Consider the following 12,054-nt stretch of genomic DNA (forward strand, 5'->3'; position numbering starts at 1 on the left):
AAACTTTAGACTGCTGTCATTTCTAAGCCACTCGTCCGACAGCTGTTAAAATTGTTCCAGTGACATTGGGATTTGTAAATTTTAAAGACAATCGGATTTTTAAATGTTTTGATCTCTATGTGGGGAGAGGTGGGCTAATATATCCCACCCTCACAGCAAATATAGTGTTAGTAGAAATATTGACGTGTGTGAAATTTGAGGACAGTCGGATGCTTATTTCGTATTTTACGAGTGTTTTTGTTATTCAAAAATTTTACTTGTTTTGGAGCAGGATGTGCGTAATTTAAATAAAACCGGACTTTCAAATCACATTTTATAAGATTTATAATTATTCAAAGTGTTAACCCTTTGTGGGGGGGGGGGGTGTACTTTATGATGTGGGACAACATTGAAATTTTCCAACTTTCCTTGGACTAAAAAAAATATTAAGATTTGCAAATTGTCTCACAAAATTGGATGATCCTATTGTATTTTATAAGGTAAAGAATTTTCTGTGAAAATTTTTATTTTTGTGGGGGAGGTGCCAGAAGGAGTGGACCGATATTACCCATCTTCGAATTCTATCTAAGTTTGACAATAATGTTACGATCTACCAAGTTTGGATCAACTCAGATACTCCCTTGGAGAGTTATCGTGCCCACCAGCCAGCCAGACAGACCAAGTTGGAAACCCCAAATTGGTGGTGAGTTTATGATCGATGCTGAGTTTCATACAAAAAACTTCGTTTATATGCGAGGTGTGGTACATTTCAAACGGGCGGTGTGTTGACGAGCGCTGGTGTAAGGTAATTTTTTCGATTAGGCACGTTTTGGACGTATAAAATGATATATACCCTCTGTAGCCATATGACTGAGGGTATAAAAAGGGACATATAAGTCCACCCCCTATAACTGTACCTAACGATATTGGGAATTGTGACGATGTATATCACTTTGTATGCCATCCACCTTGGAAAGGAGGGTATATTAACTTTGTCATTCCGTTTGTAACACCCCTAAATATTCGTCGTAGACCTCATACAATATATATTCAAAATCAGCATAAAATTCTAAGTCGATTTAACGATATGCGTTTGTCTCTCTGTCCTTCTGTCCGTCTGTCCGTCTGTCCGTCTGTCTGTTCAAGTCACGATACAGCAAACATTTCTTGAATTTTGGTATTAGCACCGCCTTTTATAGCAGATAATAAGATATACTGGTTTACGTATTACGTATGGATGTTTGAAATTTTAACAATGGAAATTGAAAATGAGCCATATTAGTTCATATTGTGGAATACTCACCATACCACGGCATGCGTTTTACAACGTATTTTGATACAACCGTTGTTCCAATTTATTGTTATTTATAAGGTTCTAGCCATATTGTCCAAACGGAATGGGCCTGTATTTTGGGTTTATAGTGAGTAGATGACTCTCTCGTCAAAGTGTTCAGTATTTGGTATATTAAGCCAAATGTTCATATTAGACGGCCGATTTGGCTATTTTTACTCCATAGAGGTCGAAAAAAATTGTTGTAGGCTCTTACCAAAATAGTTGCCCACCTTCTCGCCATTTTCATGTATTTTGTGTGGCCCTACTACCCATGACTTCGTTGAATTTAATCAGAGCTGAAAACTTTTGGAATAAATCATACACACACGCAACCAGTGTGATGAGAACCCTACTTTTGTCGGACGTCACTCCTTTCTTTTCCTAGAATTACTTTCAAAGCAAAAACCATAAACGGAATTTTTTTTAGAATGAAATTCAAAAATATAAGGCAAGTCGAATCAAATGCCGAATCTTTTCTTGAGAAAGGTATTCATAACCAACTGTCTGCAATTAGTTTCCACTTTCTTGGACAATAACAACAACAGCAGCAGCAGCAACAAAAAGCTTGATTTATGAGATTAATTTGTAAATTGTATTAATAATAATTTAAATACGACAAGAAAAAAGTTGTTCTATCCAAAGCCAACACCCAATCGATTGTTTTTCTTGGATTGTTCTCTTTGGTTTGTTTTTGGATCGATGACTGAAAGAATGACTGACAGCAAGAGCAGCAGCAGAAATGCATCGCTCAAATGGTCGGACAGACTGACCGACTGAAACTGTGTAATTTTTGTAATGAAACATGCGGTCGGCAGAACTGTAACACGGCCATCTTGGGACTCTATAAATTGCTGGTGGATTGCGGTAAGAAGTCACAGTTTTATTGATCTCTGAGTACACAACGGAACGTCTAGAGACGGCGGACTTGTTACAACACATTTTTTACAGCTAACATCGGCTTAATTTACAAAACCAGAGTAGTTCATCTATCTATCTACATACACATTTCAAAATGAGGACATCAATGGTAAGAAAGGATATTCTCTTTGCAAATTCGGACCATTTACCTTAATTTGCATTGTCTATAGGTTTCCCTGTTAACACTTGTCGTGGCTCTCTATGCCGTGAACAGCAATGCCCATGTATTGCCCTGGGGTGTATGGCCATACCATCATCATGTCCATCATCCCGGACTAGTGGTTGTAGGAGGTGGTCCTGATGGTTAGTATTGGAAGATTATTTGAATTTCGATAAAGTTTTTAATGTTTCTATTTCGAAATGGTTTAGCAAGTGCTGCTGCCGCCGATGCCGCAGTTGCAGCTGCTGATGCCGTTCAAGCTGCCAGAGATCAGGCTCAACAGGTTGCCGATGCCGTTGCCAATGCTAATGCCGAAGCTGCTGCCAGAGCAGCTGAAGCCGCCCAAGCTCAAGCCGAAGCCGTGAACAACCAAGCCGCCGCTGCCGCTGGTGCAGCTGCTCAAAATCAAGCTGCACAGGCCGCCGTACAAGCTCAAGCTGCTGCCCAAGCTCAACAAGCCGCTGCTCAAGCCCAACAAGCTGCCCAGGCTCAGGCTGCCGCTTTGCAACAACAGGCCGCCGCCGCTCAACAAGCTGCTGCCCAACAACAAGCCGCCCAAGCCGCTGTCCAATCTCAAGCTGCCGCACAAGCCCAACAGGCCGCTCAAGCTCAAGCTGCTGCCCAGGCCCAAGCCGCCCAAGCCCAGGCTGCTGCACAGGCTCAGGTTGCCGCTCAACAAGCTGCTGCTCAAACTCAGGCTGCCCAAGCCGCTGTCCAAGCTCAAGCTGCCGCCCAACAAGCTGCTGCTCAAAATCAGGCTGCTGTTGCTGCTGTTCAAGCTCAGGCTGCTGCCCAAGCCCAAGCTGCTGCTCAGGCTGAACAAGCTGCTCAAGCTCAAGCTGCCCAGGCCACCGTCCAGGCTCAGGCTGTTGCTCAAGCCCAACAGGCTGCCCAGGCCCAACTTGCTGCCCAACAATCCGCCGCTCAGGCTGCTGCCCAACAAGCTGCTGCCGTTGCTCAACAAAATGCCCAAGCCCAAGCTAATGCCCAGGCTCATGCTGTAGCACAGGCCCAAGCTGTTGCCCAAGCCCAGGCTGCCCAAGCTCAAGCTGTTGCCCAACAAGCTGCTGCTGCCGCTGCTCAGGCCGCCGCTGCTGCTGCTGTCGGTTTGCACCACCACCACCATCATTGGTAAATGTGATGTAAGTAGTTAATTGAGACACGTCATTACCCCGAAGCTAATTACCAATCTTGTTGTTTTGCAGACTTTTTTAAATCAATTGTAACAACAACAACCCGTTAGAACGAAACGACCTTGGCTTATGATACGCTAGTGAAATGGCTTTTAATGAATGCTGCCTGCCTGCTCCAGCTGCAGACAACATTCCCTCGAAATCATTACCAACCATCACTCAATCATACAGAAAATGATCGAACAACAATAATAACAAGAACAACAACGAAAATGAAAGAAGTTGCAAGAAATTCTCGAAATTAAGTTAACCTTAGTTTAAGTCTAGTCAGTCATGAATAACCCTCTACCATTGAATACTGTCTTGTCTTTGCATGCGAATATAAAAATATTCAAAAAATATAAGTGGCCTTATTTTTGTTCATTTGTGGGGAAATGGGGCAGAAAAAGAGAGAGAGAGAGAGAGTGTAAGTGAGACACAAAATATAATTTGAAAGTTTAAATAATACAAATTTTTCAGCTTTATCTGTTATTGTCAAGATTATGGACTCCCGATGAAGACACGGGCTTGATGATATCAACATTGCATTTAAGACAGAGAGTCCACAACACTTACATATTTCATCCAAGCCATTAGGGTGCACCAAAAGACCATTTTATACCCTCAAATATATGGCTAGAGAGAATATATATCATTCGATACGGCCAAATAGCGGTATTAGGTCTAGGTCTCTTTGGACCGAATCCGAATCAGGACATTTGGAGTCGTTCTAGGAGTGTCCGTTTGTCTATCTGGCTGGCTGGCTGGTGTGCACGATAACTCTCGAGGGGAGTACCCGATTTGATCCAAACTTGGTGCATCATAATATTATTGTCAAATTTAGATCGAGTTCGGAGATGGACAATATTGACCCACTCCTTCTGGTACCTCCCACACGAAATGTCAACATATTTAAAGAAAATAATTTACTGCAAATAAAGAGAAAGGATAATCCGATTTACATTAGTGTAAAGTCAGGTGTGAAAATGGACAATATAGGTCCACTTCATCAAATACCTCCCCCAAAAAGGCCAAAAGTTTGAATAATTATAGTTCTTATAAAATGTGATGCAATTGTCTCATTGTCTTCACACATCACAATCTTTTTATTAACCCAAGGTCTGGTGTGAAGACGGAATATATCGGTCCATTCCTTCTGGTATCTCCACCACAAGGAGTCAAAATGTTGAATAACCATGAAGCTCATAATATGCGAAACGATCATCCGATTCTTTTGAAATTTCATATATCCCAATATTTCTACTTAAGCAAGATCTGGTGTGGTATATGGTATATATCGGTCCACTCCTTCTGATAGTTCCACCACAGTGTGTCTTTTGAATAACTATAACATTTATAAAATGTTTGCTAAGAGACCGAATATCTTAAAATTTCGCATAATTCAATATTTCAAAACAAGACCTGGACTAAACGAATTAAACGGACAACTCTTTCTTGTATTTCCCCACTAAGGGTCAACATTTGGAATAACCATTAAGCACATAAAACGCGAAATGAGCATCCGATTACTTTCAAATTAGGCACATCCCAATGCTTCTATGAACACAAGATGTGTTGTGAAGATGAACAATATCGGACTACTAATTCTGGTACCTAATAAAATACAAATCTGATAAGTTTTAATATTTTTATCAGACTTTATCAGACCACCTACGAAATGCAAAATATCGGTCCACTCAAACTCAAACCCCTCCTATGAAGGGCCAACAGTTTCAATAATCATAACGCAAGTCAAAATATATTTAAATTACCCAACATTGGCCGAGGGCATACAGCTGTCGGCAATACCGACTGATTTCATTTAACTTGTTAAATTCCAGTTCCTTCCCCACGAAAACTCAAAATGTTGAAAAAATTATTTTTGGAATTCAAAACCTGATTAAAATTTCGAGAAAATTGCGTTCAAAAAAAAAAATTAAAAACATTTTAGAAATTTCAGTTCACCCTTTTGTCCATTTCCTATTCTGATCTTCGTCTTATTTAAACATTACGATGTGTCAAGTTTGACCAACATCGGGTACTCCTTTCGCTCAATACGAAATTTTATATTTTTTTTTTTTCGAAAATTTTTGAACTTTTGTGTGGGGGAGATGCCGGAAGGAGTGGACCGATGTTACACTTCTTTGAACCTGAACTAATTTAAACCAAATCGGATTCCCCGTTCGAAAGTAATAGCACGATCTAACCTACAGACAGGCAGGGAGCCGCATCTGCCGTAAAACCGTTTGGCCTTCATCTGTGACTATAAAAAAATCTTATATTAAACGAACCGAGTATCCGAACATGAACAAGTGAAAAAGCAGTAATTTCGGCCGGGCCGAACTTTGAATACACTCCACCATTTGGAACGAATTAGAAAATTTTCAAAAAAAAAAAAAAAAAAAAATACAGTAAAGAAAGCCCTTAAGTCGGGCGAGGCCGACTTTATGATACCCTACACCACTTTGCTAATTTAGTAGAGCTCCACACAACAATTAAAAGCTATGACAAGCTTGCCGAAACATTTGTATTTTTTAAATTCGGACTTGTATTGCCCATTTGGTGCAAAATTTATTTTAAAACAAATAAAGATATATATGGGAGCTATATCCAATTCTGAACCGATTTCGATTAAATTTGGCAAAGACATTTCAGAGCTGTATTTTATATATTTCCCTGAATATCGTTGTTACGGAGTGTGTATTACGACTATGGGTAACAAATACAACAAATCGGATGAACAATATATATGGGAGCAATAGCTATATCTTAACCGATCTTCACAAATTTGATATACTACCTTCTAGACTCAATTCGGTCGTAAGTGCCAAATGCCATTCCATTTGGGCAAATATTAGACGTTTGGTGTACAATAAAAAGTAAATCGGACGAAGTTATATATGGGAGCTGTATCCAAATCTGAACTGATCTCGATTAAATTTGGCAAAGACATTTCTGAGCTGCATTTGATATATTTTACCAAATATTGTTGTTACAGAGTGCATATTACGGCTGCGGACGACAAAAATAACAAATCGGATGAACAATATATATGGGAGCTATAGCTATATCTGAACCGATTTCGATCAAATTTGGCATACTTATTTTGAGGCCTAATTTGGTTGTATGTGCAAAATTCAATGCATTTCGGGCTAATATTAAACGTTTGGTGCACAATAAAAAGCAAATCGGACGAAGATATATATAGGAGCTATATCTAAATTTTTACCGATTATCTCCAATTTCAATAGGGTTCGTCCTTGGGATTTGGTTCAGATTTGGATATAGCTCCCATATATATCTTTATATGATTACAAGTTAATTTTGCACCAAATGGACAATACAAGTCCAAATTTAAAAGATACAAATGCTTCGGCACATTTAGTCCTTTGAACTTTAAATTATGATTATAATCATAGCGTGTATGATTGAATTCTCCCATGAAAAATTTTTAATTGTTATGTGGAGCTCTACTAAATTAGTAAAGTGGTATAGGGTATCATAAAGTCGGCCCCGTCCGACTTTAGGACTTTCTTTACTGGTTATTCTAATATTGTCATTAGATAATATGTACCATGGTACAATGAAGAGAAGGTAGGTCAACTTTGAGAAAATTGCAAGTATAGAGGTCTACCTGTTTGGCTTGTAATGTCAAAATTAGTATCAAAACAATAAAAAAATCAAACAACTTGTTGCATTTATTTTGAATAAATAATTGAAAACCGCGATAACTAAATGAAAGATCACCACTTCTTTTCAAAATCATGTACTATATATCTCTAAAGGATTATTTCGCTACAAAAACTCTAGATTTTGTCGATGCATACGTTGAAATAAACATTTTGAAAACACCCGAATTTTAATATTTTCTGAACAATTTTTTTGTTATTGAAAAGAAAACACATACACAAACAAATAAAGATGACATATTAAGCCAAGAAAATAAAAAAAATTAAAATCATATGGTATCATAGCCCTACCTTGATATCATTGTACCATGATATGTACCTACAAAATTATGTTCCACCTCTTAACAAACGAGAAAAAATACGTTGTTTTTTAATTACCAAAACTTTATCGCTATTATTACTGTATGAAAAACTCTCCAAAAATTGTTCAGCTTGAAGAACGATTAAATCAAAAATATTTATTGCAATTAAAATTCCTTTAATATTTTTTTCTTGTTTGTATTAAGTTTTTAATTTCATGTCAGAAGTATATCGTTAAGAATAATTGAACTGGCAATCAATCCGACAGAAAAAAAAACTGTTGGCAAGTTCACGTGCATGCAGTCAAATTGTTTCCTTAGCATAACAAGCATCTGCTATAAATGAAAATGAGCTGGCTATATCTTAAATATTTGTTGTAATTTTGGTAAACATGTCGAATTTCAATATTAATAAAGGCTACTGCTTCAATTAAGGGCCAAAAAAATCGAATGAATATTTATCAAGGTGAATTTGATATTTTTTATTCAGACTAGAAGAATTGCCATCTAGATGGTTTAAAGTTATAGTTGTCGACATATTGAGAACATCTGACTATAAAATTTAAGGTAGCCAAAAAAGTAAGAAAATACAAGAATATAATAAACAAGCAAAAAAGGTGTATGTTCGGCCGGGCCGAACTTTGAATACCATTCACGATTTGGTACAAATTTGGCTAATTTAGTAGAGCTCTACATAACAATTTAAAGTTCTTACGGGAGAATTCAATCATATTAAAATCATAATTTAAAGTTCAAAGGACTAAATATGCCGAAGAATTTGTATCTTTTAAATTCGAACTTGTATTGCCCTTTTTGTGCACAATTAAATTGAAATCGCATAAAAATATATATGGGAGCTATATCCAAATCTGAACCGATCTCGATAAAATTTGGCAACGATATTTTTGAGCTGTATTTGATATATTTCCCTGAATATCGTTGTTACGGAGTGCATATTACGGCTGTGGATAACAAATATGTCAAACCGGATGAACAGTATAAATGGGAGCTATAGCTATATCTGAACCAATCTTCACCAAATTTGACATACTAGCTTCTAGACTCAATTCGGTGCCAAGTTTCATCCAATTTGGGCAAGTATTAGACCTTTGGTGCACAATGAAAGGTAAATCGGACGAAGTTATATATGGGAGCTATATCCAAATCTGAACCGATCTCGATAAAATTTTGCAAATGTATTTCTGAGCTGTATTTGATATATTTCCCCAAATATTGTTGTTGCATAGTGCATATTACGGCGGCGGTGGACAAAAATAACAAATCGGATGAACAATATATATGGGAGCTATAGCTATATCTGAACCGATTTCGATCAAATTTGGCATACATATTTTCAGGCCTAATTTGGGTGTATATGCAAAATTCCATAAGATTCGGGCTGATATTACACGTTTGGTGCACAATAAAATGCAAATCGGAGGAAGATATATATGGGAGCTATATCTAAATTTTGACCGATTATCTCCAATTTCAATAGGGTTCGTCCTTGGGCCAAACCAAAGATCTTTGCAAAATTTCATCTGGATCGGGCAATAAATGCGACCTGTACTTTGTTTACAAAAATACATGGACAGACGGACGGACAGACGGACGGACGGACATGCATAAATCGACTCAGAATGTGATTCTATGCAGATCATCAAAAGGAACTATGGGTCTATCTCGTTTCCTTTTGCCTGTTACAAACAAATGCACAAAGACATAATACCCTGACCACCTTGTGGTGTAGGGTATAAATAGCGCCACGCCATTTTTGACCCTCCCCCATGCTTCACTGTACCTTTGCAACACTGCGGCTTGAGTCCTTCATTTTTTGGTCTTCTCACCGTAAAATTTTTCACGTCTGAGCCTTTAATATTAAACGTAGACTCATCCCAGAAATAATGTTTTTATACCCTCCACCATACTATGGAGGGTATATTAATTTTGTCATTCCGTTTGTAACTCCTCGAAATATTCATGTCAGACCCAACAAAGTATATATATTCTTGATCAGCGTAAAATTCTAAGACGATTTAGCCATGTCTGTCTGTCTGTCTGTGTGTCTGTCTGTCTGTCTGTCTGTCCGTCTGTCTGTCTGTCTGTTGTAATCACGCTATCTTTCGAACAAATTGAGATAGAAGGCTAAAATTTTGCACACATGTATTTTTTCCCAGTAGGCAGGTTAAGTTCGTAAATGGGCCATGTAGGTCCAAGTTATCATATAGCCCCCATATAACGGTACCTCCCGATATTCGGTATTTTGATGATTTTAGCGACATTATTCACCGGAACTATTTAAAATTTGGCATTTGAAGTTTGTAATGGATGCTACAGCCTAAAACAGAAAATTATCTGTGCAGGTCCACGTCTTCCTGTAGCCCCCATATAACGGTACCCCCGATATTCGGTTTTTTGATGATTTTAGCGACATTGTTTACCGAAATCGTTTCAAATTTGGTATTTGAAGTTCGTAATGGATACTACATCCTAAATCAAAAAATGAGCCATGTAGGTCCACGTCTTCATATAGCCCCCATATAACGGTACCCCCCGATATTCGGTATTTTGATGATTTTAGCGACATTGTTTACCGGAATCGTTTCAAATTTGGTATTTGAAGTTCGTAATGGATACTTCATCCAAAGTCAAAGAATGAGCCATGTAGGTCCACGTCTTCATATAGGCCCCATATAACGGTACCCCCGATATTCGGTATTTTAATGATTTTAGCTGCATTATAAACAGATTTTTCTTCAAGTTTCGCATTTAAATATTGTAATAATTTATGACAAAAGTTGCCTATGCAGGCCCACGTCGTCGTATAAGCATTCGGTATTTTTAAGATTTTAACAGAATTTTTAACGGTTTTTTTTTTTTTTTTTTGGAAATTGCCAAATTTGTACCAAATGGTGGAGGGTATTAAAAGTTCGGCCCGGCCGAACTTACAGCTTTTTTACTTGTTTCCATTGAGCTTGATTCCACTTAATATTATCGTTTCCGAAAGCCTTTTTGATTTTTTCAGATATATATGGTTTTTTGATGTCTTACGGGCACGCAGACCAGCTGCCACTACTCGTCTACGCACTGATCTCGAGCTTATATCCAATGATTGCTCTCTCACCAATCCTGTTGAACTCTTAAATAGTTGTTTTTTATTCCTCTCACAATTTGTGGATCAGTATGGGCTGAAGTTCTTCACGGCCTTCATCCGTTATGGACTGTTACTACTGACCCAATTTCAAAAAACCGACTTAGTGCACAGACATAATTATGAAATCACATAAATATTTATGTAATATTTCTCGGAAATCATTTTCTGTGATATGTTGTTTTGATAATCACTGATAATTTGCTGTTTTATTCAGGTACAGTATTTGTTTCTAGCCATTTTTAAATTTTTTTGGCAGTACTTAAAAAACGAAAAGAAAAACATATACTGTTTTAAAAAACTTCTCAAAAAGGATTTATGACAAGCGAAATTGTCGAAGGAAGCAAAAAGCGATAAATATCACAGCAAAAACCACTGAAATTGCAGCGGTTATATGAATGTACAACAGAGTTGCTTTTGTTTTGTCCAAGCCAAAATCGGGTTAATTGACTTTACCAAACATAATTGTTTATATAAAAATGAATTTTGGTTTTATGTTTTAGGTTTTTAAAAAGTGAATAAAGTACCTAATTTAAAACAAGAAAAACTTTCTCATTTTCTTAATTTTTGAAAAAGTTACAGGGCATTCATTCTCCTTGTAATTTCAGTTGCTTTTACTTTGGCTAATTTCAGTTGCTTTAGTTTTGGCAGTGTATATATATATATATATTTTTTTTTTTGGGGTCTAAAAGTATATTTCGAGAATTACAAATGGTATGACAAAATTAATATACCCTCCATACTATGGTGGTGGGTATAAAAATGAGATCAATTATTTCGGTAAGTTACAAAATTATGGGTCAAAACAAAATTATTGTACCATTCCCATGTAGTGGGGGAGTTTTATTAACTGTCCACAACAGATCGTGGTAAGAAACAACATCAAGCTGAGTTAAATTTTATCGCAACAACCGACACATTTATATTAATTATAAAAAAGGTCATTTAAATGACTTTTCATAATTTATTGAATTTATTTTATTAACTGTCCCTTTAAATATCCATCTATCCATAGTCATTAAATGGCATAATTGCACAATTGTGACATCAACTTTCATAAAATTGTCAAAATAAAATTATGCCGCTAATTTAATAATGGCAAAGTGTCATTTATAAACTTTATTACGTAGTGTGCGTGTGTGTGGTTTTAATGGAATTTTGCATTAGTGTGAGTTGAATGCAATAATGTGCGGTCAGCCGTAATATGGAATATTTGGTTTCGTTTGCAAATGAATTGAGTTTAATAAATCGGAATGGATGTGTATTTATGTGAATAAAAGTTAGTTTCTTTATTTAAGTTATATACAGTACTTCAGCCGTAGTCCTTAAATTCTAGAAATCTTTAAGGAATTT

At 36.9% G+C, this 12,054-nt stretch overlaps 1 protein-coding gene across 1 annotated transcript; it reads left to right on the forward strand.

Annotated features, from left to right (window-relative positions):
- The first annotated feature begins 2,216 nt into the window (after positions 1-2,216).
- Positions 2,217-3,927, forward strand: LOC101887824 (uncharacterized abhydrolase domain-containing protein DDB_G0269086). The gene is made up of 4 exons (XM_020039827.2): positions 2,217-2,339; positions 2,401-2,533; positions 2,600-3,532; positions 3,596-3,927. The coding sequence occupies exons 1-3, from the start codon at positions 2,325-2,327 to the stop codon at positions 3,523-3,525; spliced, it is 1,074 nt and encodes a 357-aa protein (XP_019895386.1). The 5' UTR covers positions 2,217-2,324; the 3' UTR covers positions 3,526-3,532; positions 3,596-3,927.
- Positions 3,928-12,054: the final 8,127 nt, after the last annotated feature.

This window comes from Musca domestica, unplaced genomic scaffold (assembly GCF_030504385.1).
Source record: "Musca domestica strain aabys unplaced genomic scaffold, Musca_domestica.polishedcontigs.V.1.1 43, whole genome shotgun sequence".
NCBI classification, from domain to species: Eukaryota; Metazoa; Arthropoda; class Insecta; order Diptera; family Muscidae; genus Musca; species Musca domestica.